The following is a 19,607-nucleotide window of genomic DNA, read 5'->3' as shown; positions in this document are numbered from 1 at the left end:
AGCTGTGCTATTGGGGAGCAATTCGTTTTTATAAAATATTGTTTCTCGTAGAACATGTATGGGGCCGCCCAGAAACTACGTAGTTATATAGGGGAGGGGGGTTTGAAAAATGACCGCGATAAGCCACATGTGGGGAGAAGGGAGGTTTAGCTCCCGAATCACGTGGTTATTTAATTTTATTTTTTTACGCAAAAACTTGGTGAATTACAATAGCGGTGTAAAAAGTACACATCAATAAATCAATGAACGCAAAGCGAATCTCTAGATCCTATTTCTATCCAAAAAAAGATAAACGATTACGACCTTATTCATAATTTCCACAAAAAAAATGGAATGCAATACGTAACAAATGATATAAAAAAAATTCCGTCGTGTCACGCCCACATCACCGATGGTTTTTGGCTTGGTATCAGGGATCGTTCAAAAATTACGTCTAAGGTTTGAGGGGGGAGGGGGTTCTAAAATTTGTGACAGTTTGTCACAGGGAGAGAGGGAGGTCTATGTTACGTCTTATGTTACGTCTATCAAGAAAAAGTACTTAATTACATTCTAGAAACAATTTGGTTAGATAAAAATATCTTAATTTGTTATGAAGGGAGTTAATTCTCACTAAGTTTCTTGTAAAAGTATTGTACGAAGAAGAACAATCATGTAATTTACAGTTGTACATATAGGATGTTCCAATTTTGTAAAAGTTTAGATTTTACAACAATTCAGTAAAAATCTAAAGAAGAAACTTCAAAAGAATTTCTTATGGGTCTTCAGGAAAAAACCCGTAACGAAATTTTCTGTAAGAACTTTGTAATTACTTCATACAATCCTGATGAAGTGCTGGAATTTCGAATGATTTTAAAACAACTCTCGTGAAAATTAGAAATTAGAAAGAATCTTTCGTTGAATCTCTAAAAAAAATAGCTTGGAAATTACTACGAACGAAACAACCTCCTTTTTAACTGGAGTTTTTCTTTAGAACTCCGGAGAAATTTCAATGGGAATTCTGTTTGAGAATTATATCAAAGAAATTCCGTTAAAAATACTAACAATTTCCGGCGTCAAATTTTTTTTTCTGAAGCTTCTTTCGAATTTCTGCGGCGAATTCTTCCGAATCTTCACCAGAAATTCTTTATAATTTCCATGAAAGGTTCTTCAACATTTTCAAGGCTAACACTTCTAAACTTTCGAAAAAAAACCTCAATTTCCAAGGGATGTTCAACGGCAATGCCACATGGAACACTTAATGGAATTTCCGCTGATTTTTATTTTTGAATTTCGACCAGAAATGCATTAGATTTGTTTGTCTCTGGTACGAGAAAGGCAAAAATAGTTTTATACAGTCAAACCTCCATGTGTCGATTTTATCCTTGAGAAGCTGTTTGAAAGGACCATCACAGTAACCCAGAAAATATTTTTTTTACACAGCATAATTGGCTTCCATAAGTTGATATCGAGTCATAGAACATCGACTCATGGAAGTTTGACTGTAATAACGGTTGAAAATGTAATCCAAAACAAATCTTTAAAATCAAAATATGGTATCTGTTCCATTACTAATAACATGCTCCTATATCAATAACATTCGCAAAACAAGCACGGCGTGCTAACTTACTTGATACTTGATGGACTACAGCTCTTCGATGAACCTACGCCGAATGGTATCCTTCTCCACTGGACTCGATCCTGGGCCAATCGCTTCCAGTCGCCCTGAACATTGAGCGCCCTCAGGTCCTCTTCAACTGCAAAAAAAAGCCATCGTGTGCGCCGCCTTCCACGAAGCCTGCGGCCTCTTCCGGGTTCTCTACTAAATATTATCTTCGCTTGACGTTCTTTCGGCATACGAACAACACGCTCAAACACTCTGAAAGCTCTCCGATCAGCCTCCTCTAACGTCCATGTTTCATGGCCGTATAAAGCAACCGGAAGAATCAGAGTAGTATACAGCGCGAATTTTGTCTTCGTTTGCAGACTACGGGACTTAAGCTGGTTACGAAGTCCGTAATAAGCCCTATTTGCCGCTGCAATACGCCTTTTCACCTCGCGGCTAACATCATTATAGCACGTCACTAATGTTCCAAGATAAACAAATTCTTTCACCACTTCAAATTTTTCACCATCCAGCACCATTTCACTACCACCACCACTACTAAACCCACGTTGATTGCCAGCGACCATGTACTTCATTTTGCTGGTATTGATCGTGAGTCCAATCCTCGCTGTCTCCATCTTAAAAGGCGCAAAAGCCTCTTCCACGGCACGGCGATCAATCCCGACATATACGATCTTGTGATAGTGGTACCGCTTTTTTGCACACCAGCTCTCCTAATCGCTCCCTCGAGCGCTATATTGAACAGTAGATTCGAGAGTGCATCACCCTGCTTTAATCCATCTAAGGTAACAAATGACGTCGATATTTTATCCGCAACCCTTACACTTGATTCCGATCCGTCCAACGTTATACGAATCAGCCGTATTAGTTTCGCCGGAAAACCATATTCTAGCATAATTTGCCATAATTCATTCCGTTTCACTGAATCGTACGCCGCCTTGAAATCAATAAACAGATGATGTGTCTGCAAGTTGTACTCCCGGAATTTATAAAGGATTTGTCTCAGGGTAAACAATTGATCCGTCGTTGATCGGCCCTCACGAAAACCTGCCTGGTATTCACCGACGAAGGACTCTTCAAGCGGTCTCAATCTGTTGAACAGAATACGGGACATAATTTTGTACGCCGAATTAAGGAGAGTTATTCCTCGGTAATTTGCGCACTTCAGTCTGTGCCTTCGTCTTCCCATATTTTCGACATAATATGGTGCAGAACTTCATAAAGCTGCTCACTGCCATGTTTTAGACGTTCAGTCGGGAGCTGGTCCTTCCCCGCAGCCTTATGGTTTTTCAGCTCTTTAATAGCTTTCTAACCTCATCCAGTGTAGGCGGCTCCACAGCTTGTCCATCATCGCTAATATTTATTCTGTTCATCGATGCACCGTCACTTCCACTATTCAACAAAGTCTCGAAGTGTTGCTTTCACCTGGCAGCCACTTCGGTTTTATCTGCCAGCGAATTTCCTTCTGGGTCGTTGCACATGACGGGAGATGACGCTGTCTTTCTCCCCACGCCATTGACAGTCTCACAAAACTTCCGTATATCATTCTGCTACATTCTTTCCTGCGCCTCACTAATAACTTGCTCTTCGTACTATTTTTTCTTCCTGCGGTGGGTTCGTTTTTCGACTGCTCTTGCTTCTTTGTACCGATCTCTATTCGATCGGGTACCTGACACCAACATCCGACTTCTGGCAACGTTCTTCTCATCTGTTACTCTCTGACACTCCACATCGAACCAACCCGTCCTGTGTCGCCTCTGTGCAGTGCCTACCACTTCTCGTGCTGTTGTGCTCACTGCTTCATGGATCGACTCCCATAGATCGTTGATGTTGTCGCTAACGTTGATTGCACTAATCCGTTCGTCGAGCTTCTGGCGGTATTCAGCCAATACTCCTTCCGCCGACAATCGCTGGATATTGTAACGCATCGTTCGCTGTGATCTTTCGTTCGATACAGTTGACAACCGTGATCGAATTTTACTGACAAAGAGGTAGTGATCAGAGTCAATGTTCGGACTTCTGAATGTCCGCACATCACTACAAGGTCTATCTGGTTGCAAGTTTCATCATTTGGGTGTCTCCAGGTGTGCTTTCGGATGTTCTTTCGTGCAAAATAGGTGCTACTGATGGCCATCCTATTACTCGCCAGCTGGCTAAGGGTTTATTAGTCTAAGGGTCGCTTATTGGCTTGCGCTCACTATAACTCAAGTACGCTCGGATTCTCAATTAATAGGAACGACCAAGAATGAAATCACCTGCCCACTGGCTTCACACCAGTCGATTGAACAAATTAACACACCAATATCGTACACCGAAAGAAGTTATCAATGGCAAAATTCAATTCAATTCAAAGCGAAAGATGATCGGTTCCCTCTGACGAGACAGGAGGTTTGCGCAGGCCCAATAAGCCGCATTTAAAAACAACCATTACGAACGACATAGAAGATAATACGACTAATGGTCATGGGTTCGATTCCCAGCCCCTCCACCAAACCCTTGTCAGTCGCCAGAAGCGCAGTCCGTACGGTGGCGTTTTGGGGAACGCGCCTCGAAAATTTTCGAAAAACGCCGAAAAACTAAAAACGCCAGCAGGAAGATCGAGACCGTGAAGAGACGGAGTAACTGCGCTTATAACACACGAAAGTTATATGAGAAGATGAACCGTTCACGTAAGGGCCACGTGCCACAGCCTGATATGTGTAAGGACATAAACGGAAACCTTCTTACGAACAAGCGTGAGGTGATCCAAAGGTGGCGGAAGCACTACGAAGAACACCTAAATGACGATGTGACCATTCAGGTGTTCTTCGAAGACGGAGTACATGATAGGAAGAGGTTCAAGAGAAAACAATGTGAGCCACCCACCGCGAGTTTGCATCGGTGGTGACAAAATCGAGGTGGTAGAAGAATTTGTGTACTTGGACTCACTGGTGACTGTCGAAAATGATACCAGCAGAGAAATTCGGAGACGCATTAGTGGCTGGAAATCGTACGTACTTTGGACTCCGCAAGACGCTTCGATCGAATAGAGTAACTTCGCCACCGTACCAAACTGACAATCTACAAAACACTCATTAGACCTGTAGTCCTCTACCGACACGAGACCTAGACGATGCTCGTGGAGGACCAGCGAGCACTTGGAGTTTTTGAAAGGAAAGTGCTGCGTACCATCTATGGTGGGGTGCAGATGGCGGACGATACGTGGAGGAGGCGAATGAATAACGAGTTGCATGAGCTGCTGGGAGAACCATCGTTCACACCGCGAAAATCGGACGACTACGATGGGCCGGGCACGTAGCCAGAATGTCGGACAATAACCCGATTAAAATGGTTCTCGAAAACGATCCGACGGGCACAAGAAGGCGAGGTGCGCAGCGTGCAAGGTGGATCGATCAGGTGGAAGATGACTTGCGGACCCTCTGTAGACTGCGTGGTTGGCAACGTGTAGCCATGGACCGAGCCGAATGGAGAAGACTCTTATATACCGCACAGGCCACTTCGGCCTTAGTCTGAATAAATAATAAATAACGTAAAACACAGCATCTGTTCCATTGCCATCGAGAAGCAAATGCAGTGAACTGCCATGTCAAATCTTTAAAGTATCCCATTCATCAGGATATGGATATGGCTTTTTTGTTGGTATTGCCTCAGGTAGCATAACAAGTAAATTATGTGAATCCATCCTTCAAAGCATGGTGGTACAAACAGAAATACCTATTATAGGCAGCAATAATAATGATTGGAATCTTTCGGAATCTGAACAAAGTTAGGACAAACAGCGATTTAATTTTTTTGACTTTTGTATATTATTTTTCTTCGTACACTTTTTTCATCATCTGTTGTGTGTAAAAAGTTGTATCATTTCCCTAAATCCCTCTTATCCTCTTCCTCCGCTCATGGCTTGTTTCTAGTAGTGGTAATAAAGTAAACCGCGTTCTGCCGTGACGGCTTCATGCGGAATCTGCGTGTGTTGGCTATCCAGCGTTCTAATGATCCTTGTACATGACGTTGGGAGAATTTTGTCTAATTAAACAAGTGGGTGGAGGAAAACAATATTTGTTGGAAATTTACTTGACGCGGAAATCGAACCATCGCGGAAGTCTTCTACTTTACTATTTCTATATTAAAACTAAAAAGCTGAAATAAAATTTGAGGATTTCCAAAACTCATCGGACGGTTCGACAATGCAGGATCGACAAGTTTCAACGTAGAGATTGATCGGTCGTGTTGCGATGAAAGCATGTTCCAGTTTTGTAAATATTCGATAACATGTATACATTTATTATCAGCCTATTTGGACTGTACAGTTGTTCATTTTTCTATACGAAAATTTTACTTACACTAATTACAGTTAAGTAACTACTATTTACAATTAAACACAAGATTTCCGGTTCCGATAGTCGTCTTGTAAGGCTACCCTTCGAAATGTAAAAGAGAAACTTTCTAAGAGGACATCAGTTATTTGATCGTTCGATTGTGTGGAATAATATCAAAGGGGATGACAGGAAAAAATATACAAATATGTCTTTTCTGTTTTCCTCTTTGCGAGCATATCCAAATAAAATAGAAGACTTCCAAGATTAGGTCCGTTATTCTCAGATTAGAACAAAAAAAAAGTTTATGTAACAATCGCACTACGGATAAAAAAAAAGCTTCTGATGATATCAATTGGTGCCAGCGGTAAAAAGAGGACTGATTCTTAAAGCAGATAGGGAAAACAGACCATTCCAGCTGACCCACGTTCTCACTTACGCTCTCCATTGTCTTACAATCTAGTTCCAAATTTCAATATTCGTAATTTGTTTTGTTTCGTTTTTATTATTTTTTTCAGTAAATTTATAACATGTTTTCTTTTTTATCCTTTTCTTAACGCCACTTTCAATTACACTTTTTTGTTGATTTTTTTAGATTATTTAAATATGTCCAATTTTAGTTATCGAAACGCGTTCACTCCGCAGCTCTCGCTCTGAATTTGTTTAACAAAGCGCGATGTGCAGGTTCTTTTTATTCATCGTTTCAAGAATTTTGTTTTACTTTGTGTATTTATTCACACAAAATACTAAGTTGACAAGTGTCCGAAAACCGATGCCCTATGTTTATTTTATCAGCTTTCCTTGTGAACACTGTTCATCCGTTAGATTTTTAAAGTTGATTTTTGTTTTTTATATTAAAAACAAATCTCTTCCTGTTTGCTGGGTTGCTTTTTCGCTTTACATTTCAAAACAGTGGTATTGTGTTACAAATTCTATACTTTCAAATTAGCGTCTTCCATTTTTCCACATACAGTAGAGTAACACACTGAAACTGTTCCTATTTGTGTTTCTATCTGCATATTTTTTGGAGAAGTTATTTCGTCTCCTAATAGCATTTGTAGTGTAATATGATTTTTTTTCTTGATTAGTAATAGCGATAAGACTTATCTTTATTCAGTTTTTCTTTTATTTTTTTCTCATTAAATTACAGCTTCAATTATTATAAAATATAATAATTAAAATGGTTATCGTTCCTATCCACTTTCCCCGGAAACATCTATTTATTCTTCCTCTTTCTGAACAAAGAGCTTGATTTTTGGGATACCTTTTTGTTGATTTTCTTTTTTTTTTTGTAACTATCTCCCCTCTCCTCTGTTATCGTTAAATTATCAAATTATTACTTCTAGTTACACATGTAATTTGAAAGAATTATGTATAATTTGTTGTTCCAGTTGCTGGTTGTGGTTGTGTAGTAGTAGCAGTAGCAGCTAGCGAGACTGATAACATCGTTGACATCTCCTGGCGCTCGTCGCTGTGGCCGTCATCAGTGCTGCCGCTGGGGTCAACATCGGTGGCGCCTTCGCAACGAGATTCGTCGTGATGATGATAACATAGATGATGATTATGGTGGTGATGGTACTGATAGGGATGACTATTGGCGGACAGCAGAAGAGGTTCCTCTTGATGTTGTTGATGATAATGATGGCAATGGGGTCGACGACGATGGTGGTGGTGGTTATGACGCTATACCATCTTGGCCTTTTTCACAGCCGGACTATCACTGTTGTCGTCTTCTTCCTCCTCATCTGAATCACCCTCGTAGTCCACCAGTCGCTGTAAACGAGTTTAATAAAGTTGTGTTAATCGAATATAAATTATTTTTAATAATCTTTTGACATAGGATTACGTTTCTCGGGAAGATAGGAGGGTCATTCTGCAGATTCAAACTTGAGACCATCACGAAAAGTGGTCAAAGAGTATCCCAGCCGTCTTCCAACCGATTATGGAGGTTTGGGTATCAATCGATCGACGAACTCTTCAAAATTTGCCAACACAAAAAAATAAACAAAAATAATGGATTCAAAGCGCTAATCTATTGAAAAAGTAGTTTGCGCATCTAGTTACAAAAAGATGATTTTTTCAGATCGAGTTGTACGTTAAATACTACGAGTGCTGAAAAAATCGAGTTTTGCAACGAGTTGCACACGCTTGCCGATAAATAATGTTGCTGCAGAGAACAACCAGATTCTATGTTATCGTGCCACATCGCATAGCTCTACAAGCCTTGAAGCGATAGATGAACTCGCCTTTGGAAAATTCTTATGTTATGTCCATCAAACTATTTCATTTATTACGCGACGCAGAGAATACATTATCTGAACACTATCCCAAGCTAATTCAGCAAAATGTAGTCATGTAACTACTGTTCCGATGTTGGTTTTTCATTATAACACCCAAATGGTGCTATAATGTTCATTCAAGCACCCGCTTTGTTGGTATGGAAAAGTAGGCCGTTTTATCACTCGAAGAAGAACTTTAAACCAGGTAGGATTAGGCGGGCAAGATGGGTCACGGGGTAAGATGGGTCAGGGCCGTTTTTGAGCATCGTGTACATGGTAATGTGGAGATTATGACTTTGTAGGAGGAATAATTTGGTTCTACTTTATTATCTCTCGATTTGATGATAAAATTTTATTTTGGTAGAGTATGGCAAGGTAAAATATTTTTCAGCATTGTTTCTTATGCGAAACACACTTTCTATAAAACGTGTAATCTCGTCGAGCAATGTAAAATTTAAACATTTTTAGTAACATAGTGAACGTATTATAAGTAATGTAGGTGAAGTTATACTAACTGCGTTGAAATAAATAAATTTGGTCGAAAATTAGACATTCTAACATGAACTTACAAATGGGGCAAGATGGGTCAGCACATACTGAAGGGCATAGTTCGTATTCAAAACATATTTTCCATTGCTGGTTTAATCATTTTAAGGTTACTTTTGACATAATGTTGTTAATTTGTTTATTGAAAATGTCTATTTTTTGTCTTTAAGAAACAAAGACTTTAAGACGGCTTGTTTTCATTTCATTTCATTTCAGACATTTTTAAATGTAGACCCATTTCTTCATCCAAAGCTTAAACATTATTTTTTATTCAATATAATCATTGGCAATAAAGCTATCTATTGTAATCCAATATTGGGAATAAAAATTAAATTAATTGCAGTATTCAAAGGTGACCCATCTTGCCCCGCTGTTTGACCCATCTTACCCCGCCATTTTTTGATTGACAGAAAAATAGACTTTTACTTTAATGACTCGAAATGGAATAAAATGTTTTTGTTATTTCATAGCCCTGGCTTACAGATTATGAGCTATTTTTATAGATCCATGTTGAAAAGTTGAACTAAAATGTTTCTGTTTTGAGATATTCAGGATTCGCCTTAAGCGACCCATCTTGCCCCATCATACCCTATTATGATCAGGAATTGCAAAAATGAATTTTGCCTGCAACCCCCCAACAACTTGACATTTGGCTTTGTTCCTACTTGCAAATCGCAGATGACGCTTCAAAACAAACAATGGGTCATCCTACACCGCCGCCAAAATTTGCCTCCGTAGAAACCAAAAAACATGGTTTCGTCATTTGTTGTCACCAAACAACGAATAGGGCGTCATATGGATAAACACCCATCCCAGGATACAGAGGCGCGGTCACGTTCTGAGACGTGGGTAGGACAAAACTGGATTATCAAATCCATAGAATACTTTTATGGAATATTAGCGATTTTCCGGAAACCCTCACAGATTTCAAGAGATTTTTTCGAACATCTTCAGATAAGTTATAAAACGCTCTGTGACTAAATACTAGGACAATAATTACATTTCCAGTGTTTATAAAACATTTCTAAAAAGCATGTCTTCAAACATTTTTACGAATTTCCAGAAGTGATTATGGATTCCTGTATTTCAAGTAATTATCACTATAACTTCTGGGAATTCGAACCTTTAGACATCTTCAGAAATTTCACTACGATCTACTAGTAAAGCTTATGATCGTCTTTAGGGTATTCAGTACTATTTACGAGTTTTCTGAAATCTCAAGAACAATGTTACTCCGAATTTCAGACCATTTCCTTTCTAACTTCTTAAATTTCTTGCAAACGTACACACTTAATTTTTTTTGTTTATTTGTTCAATTCATCTGACATCAATTAGTCTTAATGAATATTTTCACAGTCAAGCTGTCAATTCTTATGAAATTTCAGAAATTTTCTGAGCCTCCCTGTACCAGCAGAAATAATTATGTACTTCCAGAAGTTTTCAATAATTTTATGGAAGAGCAGATACTATTAGAAACTTCAAGACTTCTTGGAAAATCTCAATACATCATTAAGCACTTTTTGGGATGAACAGAATAAATCAAAGACTCTTAGAAGCCTTTCGGAATAGATTTCTCCTTCACAATCACTGATAACCTCCACGATTGCCAGTTTAACCTCTGATAAACTTTCAAACCTCTGATTAACTTTGAAACGTTTTAATTATATTTTTATTGTTTCATTTAGTTATCCATATGGTATGTTTTTATCGTAATTATGGGTAGGACAATGCTTCGACTGTCCTACCCAGGTATTTTCATGCGTAGGACATGTCCTACTTGTCCCACCCACTCCCGGCGCCACTGCCAGGATAAACAATTAGATCGTGATCATATCTATCAGCCTCCGAATTGCAGCGGAGCGCGCTCATTTACTTTACACACGGCGGTTATTCACGAGTCTATTTAGCTATGGGCAACCCCATTCGGCGTCTGATCAACTTTAACAGCGCAGACTCGCACCCTGTGTAAAAGCTTATGGGCGCGCTGCTGCAGAATTTTTGTTTGCGCGTTACCACCAATTACCACCACGAAAAGCTGAGCGTTTGAGAAGAGCGCGACAATAATTGCAATCAATGTAAAGATTCTGAACAAAACTTCCAATGCTTTAAATGTTGAAATTTGTTGCTTGAGAAAACAAAAATTTGTTGACATATCGCCCCTTCGAACTTTTAGACAATGAGTCCCCCCTGTTCTATGCAGTTTCAGGGTGTCCATTCAAAATCGATTTACAGTTTCCCGGATTTTTCCCGATTGGAGGGAATGGTACTAAAATATCATAAAAGCGGATCTAAACAAGAGAAATTAGCTTATTTTTATGTTAGCGCTCTTCAGGCACAACGGCGGTCAGTGCCAGGAAGTTCGGTTTGTAGGAAACCACACAGTCCGTGGTGGGATGTCGAGTTTACCCAAGTTTATCGCAAGAAAACCGCCGCGTTTAAAGAATTTGGGATACACGGTTCGATCGTACTTTACAAGCGGTAAATCGCGCTCAAGATCCAGTTCAAGAAACTGGTCAAAATGAAGAAACTCGAATATTGACGCACTTTTGTTGAAGGTTTATCGCGCGAGACCGGTGGATACCCCAACTAACATTTAATGTCAATGTAAATGTTATTTCAACTCGTCTATACGGCTTCAAGCTGAATATTAGTGCTATACATATGATCAAGAACTTCTATTCAATGCTTTTACCAGCAAATCTGGCGAATCTATTCAGCTGTTTTTGACGTGTCTGCACAACTACTTTACAGCATATGTTACACAATTTTTTCTCAATTCTTACTAAACCATTTAGTAATATAATTCGCTTCAATGGCGCTTATTCAGATTTTTTGAATCTGTTAAATAAGTTTTATACAGCCACTGAATTCAATTTGATTAAATATTATTTGAGAGGAGAGTAAATTTCGGAGTTTATCAATGTTTTTTTTTTGTGAAAACTCAAATATCAATTTTGTTGCTACCTAGATTCGAACTCCTGATCTCCTGATTCAATGGCCGCTGCTCTGTCATCACCGTTACTTTGACATATGTAAATAACAAAGAAAATTATGGATGTGCTTCTTCGCATACCCTATAGGTTGTTTTACTAACGATTTTTCAGATATTTTCAGATTCATGCTGTATAAACGTTAGAAAGAGGCCTACATGCTGCTTTCAGCACATAAGCTTAAAAATTATGCTTTTAGCATTATTTCAACCATTATTCAAACATCTATCAGCATGTTCTGTTGGCTAACTTTAATGCATCATCAATCGCTGAAATTGTTTTTAGGCAACATTTTCTCGATCTGTATAGATGCTACTCTGCTGCTAATCGTTTAACAGTAGCCGTCAACAGAAATATCGCTTCTAAATGGCTTGTTTTCTTATGCTACTGCTAGCATTAATGACAGCGCTTTGTCAGTTGCTATAAGAGCAGGTGAATACCTTTGTAGCTGCATTACAGAAATCAATAGCTCATACACAGCTCCGGCACCAAAAATCAAATGTAAACATTGCGGTTTTGACGTTCCATACTGATAAGCTATTAAAAGAAGCAGTATAAGGTTTACGTAAACGTTGTGTAATCTTCAAAGATACAGAAGTTGCCTAAAAGCTTCGTTAGTTCATTTATAGCGCCATTACGCTATGTTGTTAGTTCTATAACAACAGCGAAAACATTTTCATTGTGAATGCTACTCACCGTAATATGAGAAGTTGCTAACAAGCAACTCAGTTACATACATGAGCTCTTAACCGATAAGCTTTGTTGCTAATTCAGACAGAGCTGTTTTATGACTATATGAAAGCTTTTTTTTTTTTTTTTTTTTTTTTTTTTATTGACTTTATTAAGGAGACTTTCAGCCCGAGGCTGGCTCGTCTCCGGCTATATGAAAGCTGCATAAACGATAAAAGATTAAATATATTCGGCACACTGACTAGCTGATAGATAGTTGGGTAATAGTCAAGTTGAAGTTTAAGGGATTATTTGCAGAGGCTTTTCTTTTATTCAGCATTGGCTGCTTTTATTCAAATATTATACAGCCAAAGGCTAGAAGTTGAAGCTTTTAGCACCAAAATTGTTAGTTGGGACTCGACTTCGCAAAGAAAGTTTGTCCGGATTCGGTTCCCCTTTTCGATGATTGAAATCTCGCTTGTTCCCCCTTCATGTAACCAGGGCTGACAATAGTCATCGTCGCAGCACGAAATGCCACAGTAGCGACGAGTTGTAGTATCTTCATTCGACGAGTTGTAGTCTCTTCATTGCTACGACGAGAACGACTATTGTCAGCTGTGCATGTAACAATTCCGCTCCAGGGATGGATTAAATTGGGATCAATTAACCTTAAAAACCTCCCGAGCAAAGTCTGAAAACATAATGAGAGCATATAGAAAACATATTTTTATATTGATATCAAATTGAAATCATGCTGCTCAAAACTCCAGCACCTCACCCGGTGGTGATTTCCATCGAGATTCGCATTCCTCTCTGCTGGTCCACAACGCAAGTCAACAAGCTTCCATTGGATCTCCAGGACGCCCCATGAAAAGCATTTTGGGAGAATTTCCCGGTTGCTCTAGTTCAGTCGCGCCTGTTGCAGCCAACGTTCTTCGAAGTCGTCCTGGCCCTGAACTTAGATGTGGATCGGGGAGCTCCCAACCTGCTATTGCAGGCAAGTACTCTTACATCCCTGAACCTTCACCGCCTGATGCCGTTCAAACTTCTAGAGCCCCGTTTGTGGATTCCAACCTCGTTTGCGTTGACGAAGTGCTGATATATTATCAGAACGCCGGTGGGATGAACTGTGATGTCGAACAATATCTTCTTGCCACGTCCGATGATTGCTACGATGTGATTGTGTTGGCTGAAACCTGGCTCGACTCCGTACCCTATCTAGTCAGGTCTTTGGGCCTGAATACGAAGTTTTCGCTGCGACCGTGGCCCCATGAACAGTCGCAAATCAACTGGAGGAGGCGTCCTGATCGCAGTGAATAAAAACGGAAAGCAAGAGTTATTTACAACGACTTATGGGGATGTGTCGAGCAAGTATGGGTGCGCCTCCAGCTTTCCCATCGTTCGGTGTTCCTGTGTGCACTATACATACCTCCTGATCGTGTTCGCGATGATACACTGATCGAAGCTCACACACAATCAGTCTTGTCAGTGATAGAAATGACTAATGCTTCGGACGAAATCATCATTATCGGTGATTTCAATCTGCCAGGAATTTCGTGGAGTTCCTCCTGCAACGGATTCCTTCACATAGATATGGAACGATCTTCATTACACAGTCACGCCTCCAAACTCCTCGATTACTACAGCACAGCCACGTTACGTCAAATCAATCACGTTACCAACGAAAATAATCGCAGCTTGGATCTGTGTTTTGTTAGCGCTCAGGACGCTGCTCCGCTAATTTTGCATGCTCCATCACCGTTAGTTAAAGTAGTTAACCATCATCCTTCGTTGATACTCAAGCTGAACAACACGCGAGCCAATGTTGTTGCATCGATCGAGCCCATAATCTACAATTTCCATAACGCCGATCATCATAGCATTGCTGAGTTCTTTGCTACATTGGACTGGGTTGACATTCTTGGCGGTTGTGATGCAGAGAATGCGGCATTGACTTTATCGCATATTATTGGACACGTGATTGAAAGACATGTTCCTAAGAAAATCGTCGCTCCTTATAGTTGTCCTTGGCAGACCCGTCAGCTTCGTAGAATGAAAACTGCTAAAAGAGCTGCTCTCAAGCGCTATTCCAAACACGGTTCCTTATCGTTGCGTGAGCACTACAAAAATTAAACTCTGCGTACAAGATTGTTAGCCGACTCTGTTTTTCTCAATATCAGCAAAATATACAGCAAAACTTGAGGACCAGGCCTAAAACGTTCTGGAAGTACATAAATGAACAAAGGAAACAAGCTGGGCTCCCTACAACAATGACTCTGGACGAGGAAGTGGCCTCTACACCCCAATCCATCTGTCAGCTATTTGCCGACAAGTTTGTGAGCACCTATTGTAACGAAGTCATCTCTGATGTCACAATCGCTGAGGCTGCTAACAACGTTCCTGCAGTCGGGATCACTTGGGCCACGTTTTTCGTAGATGTAGAAATGATCCGTAGAGCTAACTCGCAGTTAAAATCATCCATGAGTCCAGGTCCGGATGGCATTCCGTCTGCGTTCTTGAAAAGGCACATCGAACTTCTGCTCGCTCCCTTTCAATTGATTTTCAACAAATCGCTATCCAGTGGACTTTTTTCGTCCGTGTGGAAAACCGCTACAATGTTTCCCGTGTACAAGAAGGGTGATCGAAAAGATGTCAACAATTATCGCGGCATCTCATCCTTGTGCGCTGCATCCAAATTATTCGAGCTAGTTATAACAGAACCACTCATATCTCACTGTAAGCAACATCTGAGTGCCGATCAACATGGGTTCATCTCAGGCAGATCTACGACCACTAATCTTTTGTGCCTAACTTCGAGCATTACCGACAGCTTTGTGCAGAAAGCACAAACGGACGTTGTATATACGGACCTATCTGCAGCTTTCGATAAAATTAACCACGCTATCACGGTTGCAAAATTGGAAAGATTTGGCATTGCTGGTTATCTTTGCGCTGGTTCCATTCATATCTCACCGGACGGAGACTGTCTGTTACGGTAGGCAATTCTCAGTCCACTGAATTTTGGCAACCTCAGGCATTCCTCAGGGAAGCCATCTTGGCCCTTTGATATTCCTCTTGTATTTCAACGATGTAAACAATGTGCTTCGAGGACCGCGACTGTCGTATGCGGATGATATGAAGCTCTATGCACTAATTCGGTCTATCCCTGACGGAATGGACCTACAACAAGATATTAATTCATTTGCGGCTTGGTGCACATTGAACCGGATGGTTGTCAATCCTAGCAAATGTTCCGTGATCTCTTTCACTCGTGTACATCAGCCAATAATTTACAACTATGAGCTCAATGGAATCGTGATGCAACGTGTGAACTGTATAAAGGATCTTGGTGTTATTCTAGATACGCAGCTAACATTCAAGCATCATGTCTCTTACGTGATCGAGAAGGCTTCTAGAACATTAGGATTCATCTTTCGCGTCGCCAAGGGTTTCACCGATGTTTATTGCTTGAAATCACTGTACTGTTCGCTGGTTCGATCTACGCTGGAATATTGTTCCGCTGTATGGCATCCTAATTACCAGAACGGATCAGTAAGAATTGAATCTGTTCAACGCCGCTTCATTCGTTTTGCTCTTCGGTTGCTTCCATGGCGAAACCCATTCCGGTTACCAAGTTATAGCAGCCGTTGTCAATTGATTAATCTTGAAAGCCTACAATTGCGGAGGCACATTGCACGGGCCATGGTCGTTGCTGATACGCTCCAAGGCAGAATCGACTGCCCTGAAATTCTGGAATCAGTAAACTTGAACGTTCGACCTAGGGCACTGCGAAATAACGGAATGCTGAGGATACCTTTTCGAAGAACGAATTACGGACAACGTGGAGCGATGGTGGGTCTACAGCGGGCATTCAACGAGGTTGCCACATGTTTTGATTTTAATCTATCCAGACAGACGATTCGTCGTAATTTTACAAGGGCTTATTCTGCCATGTTTCATAATTAACGATGATTTTATTATAATTACTTTTATTAGTATTAATTAGGATAAGCATCATTAGGACCTAAGTTGTCTGTTGATGAATCAAACAATAAAGAACATAAAGAACATAATTTGTTTTCAAATATGAATCATCATGACTGATTACATATTTTGATCTCAATTTGCTGTTGATTTCTAAATTGTATGATCTGACATCAAATTGTGTACTTATTTTGTTATCGGAACCAATAACAAAATTAGTTTTCGATTTGCTCTCATCGATAGCAGGATTAGTTTTCAATTTGATGTCACAGTAAGATTTTTCTGCTATACGTTTTGTTATTTTAACCGTTAAAAAGACCAAAACGATGGGGCTACCACAAATGGCATAATTCCATTTGGCATAATGCCGTTTGGCATAAGTCCATTTGGCATAACGAGTTGAATAGCCAGGGGCCATTTGGCATAAAGACCATTTGGCATAACGACCGTTTGCCATAATAAAGAAAAATAGTCATAATGATTTTAGGGTAATTTGGCATAACGAACATTTGACATAATGACCATTTGGTATAAACATTAAAAGAATTATAAAAACTCTAGGAAGCAGCTCAATTTACATCTGTATTATTGCCTTATTCTGGGCATATGCGTATTTTAAGGAGTGATTTACTTTTTCTCCTAACGTGTGGCAACCAAAAAATGGGATTTAAAAAATGGCTCGGGATAAAAAATACAAAGAAGTACAGTTCAATCTGATATATGTTATACAAAGAGTTGTCCTTATGGGCCAAACACAATGGATACGTTTGCGTGCGTTTAGACAGTTTCTCCATGGGAAAACTGTCAAAACGCACGCAAACGTGTCCATTGTGTTTGGTCCTTTAGTCTTTAAACTTAGACTAATGAATATTGGCGTATGTTCCTTGGTTCGCCGTACTGCTTCTGATCCTGCTTATGAGTTGCTTCGTGGCTTTGGCCTCATAATCACCTTTGTATAAAATAGAGCTGAGTAGACCAAACAATGCTTTGGCAGTTTTCATAACATTTTCTTGTTTAAAATGTTCGACCGTGTATTTTCGCATGATCTTTGTTCGTTTGAAAAATTTACAAAGCGCGCCGCAGTATTTTTTGTTTCTACGACATGTTGTGAGCAATGTTGGAGTGAAAGTGTGTGTGTGACAATTCTTAAAGTCATATTTCTTTTGCCTTATTCCGGGTAAATGCGTACTTTTGAAGAAGGAGTCATCTCCTCTTTTGCATTATTCCGGGCAAATGCGTACTTTCAAAAGAGTCATCTGCTCTTTTGCTTCATCCCGAGCAAATGCGTACTTTAAAAGAAGGAGACATCTACACTTTTGCTTCATCCCGGGCAAATGCGAACTTTGAAAGAAGGAATCATCTACTCTTTTGGCTTCATCCCGGGCAAATGCGTACTTTTAAAGAAGGAGTCATCTTCTCTTTTGCATTATTCCGGGCAAATGCATACTTTTAAAAAATGAGTCATTTACTCTTTTGCCTTATTCCGGGCAAATGCGTACTTTTAAAGGAGTTATCTTCTGTTTTGCTTCATCCCGGGCAAATGCATACTCCTACTCTGCTGTGAATCGCATATCTGTCCCATCTTTGCTGGGTTTCCTATTCATATGGGACAAATATGCGATTCACGGCAGTACTCTTTTGCATTATTCCGGTCAAATGCGTACTTTTAAAGAAGGAGTCATCTTCTTTTTAGCTTAATCCCGGGCAAATGCATACTCGCAAACGTAAAGAATGCTTTTTCCAGCAAAATTCTCTACAACAAGACCGCTATCAAACGGAAGTGGAAAATATTGCCAAAAGTCTTTAATCTTCCTGGAATCAGCAGAAGAAGTCAATGTTTACGTTTGCGACTTTCGCCCTTATGAAACAACAATGTCGATATATTCCTATGATTACCCTTTTTTGTGCCAAATGGTAGTTTTGCTAAACGGCCCGTTGTATTTAATATAGTTTTCGAGGATTATGCCAAATGGTCATTATGCCAAACGGTCGTTATGCCAAATGGCCTCGAGGTACCCAACAAATTATGCCAAATGGTATTTATGCCAAATGGTATTTATGCCAAATGGTATTTATGCCAAATGGCCTTTAGACATTTAAATCGTTATGCCAAATGACATTATGTCAAACGGCCTTATGCCAAGCGGCATTATGCCATATGGGCTTCCCCCAAAACGATATCAAATTAAGTAATCATATTCGGCGATTTCACAACATCAAAACAAGTTATCGATTTGCTCTCAAGCTTTGCTCGGGCTTCCAAACGTCACGAAGAGGTGCTTATTGAGCTTGTTGCTGGAGTTACTGGAGTTACATTGTTCCGGATGATTGGAGGCAAGTGAGGGGGATAGCCATCCAGAAGCCCGGAAAACCTGCGTCGGATTGTAGTTCGTATCGCCCCATCGCGATGCTGTCCTGTCTTCGGAAGCTGTCGGAGAAGATGATTCTCTTCCGGCTAGACAAATGGGTTGAATCGGATAGTTTTTGTCAGATAACAATTTGGTTTCCACAGGGGCAAGGGAATTAACGACTGTCTTGCGTTGCTTTCTTCGCAGAAATTAGGCTTACTTTCGCTAAAAAAAGAGCAAAAGAGCTCATTGTTTTTGAACATAAGGGGACAGTTTGCGTCGATGTCTTATCCGACAAACATCACTCCTGTGGACAATTTTTTAACAATTATTTATAGGGGCAGTAGGGGTAATATAAACATACGGGGCAATATGAGCCACCCTCATTTAGAGCTTATTGACAAGTTTTATCATGTAAAAGTTATATGATCTTTAAGAGGATGCTCCACATATGCATCAACGTGAAAACCGCATTAAAATTCAATTCAAACATGAAAATACATTTGAAAATGTAAATTTTCGCTGCATAGGCAAAATTATTACAAGATTTCAAGTTTATAAATAAGGTTTTGACACAAAACTGATTAAAATACAGGTCAAAAATACACCACAATCAAAAGATATATTAAAATGGAATATTGTGCACACATGTTTATATTGATACAAATCTGAATTTATCATAAATACAAATCTGAATTTATCATAAATATCATAATTATCATAATTTATCATTTTTTTTCCCAAAACCAGTCTCAATGGGGAAATATGGGCATACCTGCATAGAACAAGATATCTGGCCTTAAAATGCGAACAAGTTCAAATTTCAGTAGTCAAATACAAGAATATTATCATATATGTAAAATTCATTATGGAAA

General features: G+C 39.6%; 1 protein-coding gene across 9 annotated transcripts in view; it reads right to left on the bottom strand.

Annotated features, from left to right (window-relative positions):
- Positions 1–5,385: 5,385 nt before the first annotated feature.
- Positions 5,386–19,607, bottom strand: part of LOC134205054 (serine/threonine-protein phosphatase 4 regulatory subunit 3) — a 90,157-nt gene continuing 75,935 nt past the window's right edge. For all 9 annotated transcript variants that reach the window (XM_062679946.1, XM_062679941.1, XM_062679942.1 and 6 more), the window contains one exon: positions 5,386–7,689. In XM_062679946.1, the coding sequence (XP_062535930.1) occupies positions 7,600–7,689 (90 nt within the window). In that variant the 3' untranslated portion in view covers positions 5,386–7,599. The remainder of the gene's footprint in view (positions 7,690–19,607) is intronic.

This window comes from Armigeres subalbatus, chromosome 1 (genome assembly GCF_024139115.2).
Source record: "Armigeres subalbatus isolate Guangzhou_Male chromosome 1, GZ_Asu_2, whole genome shotgun sequence".
Taxonomy (NCBI): Eukaryota; Metazoa; Arthropoda; class Insecta; order Diptera; family Culicidae; genus Armigeres; species Armigeres subalbatus.
The sequence above is the reverse complement of the archived record's forward strand: the minus strand, read 5'-3'. Positions and strand labels throughout refer to the sequence as shown.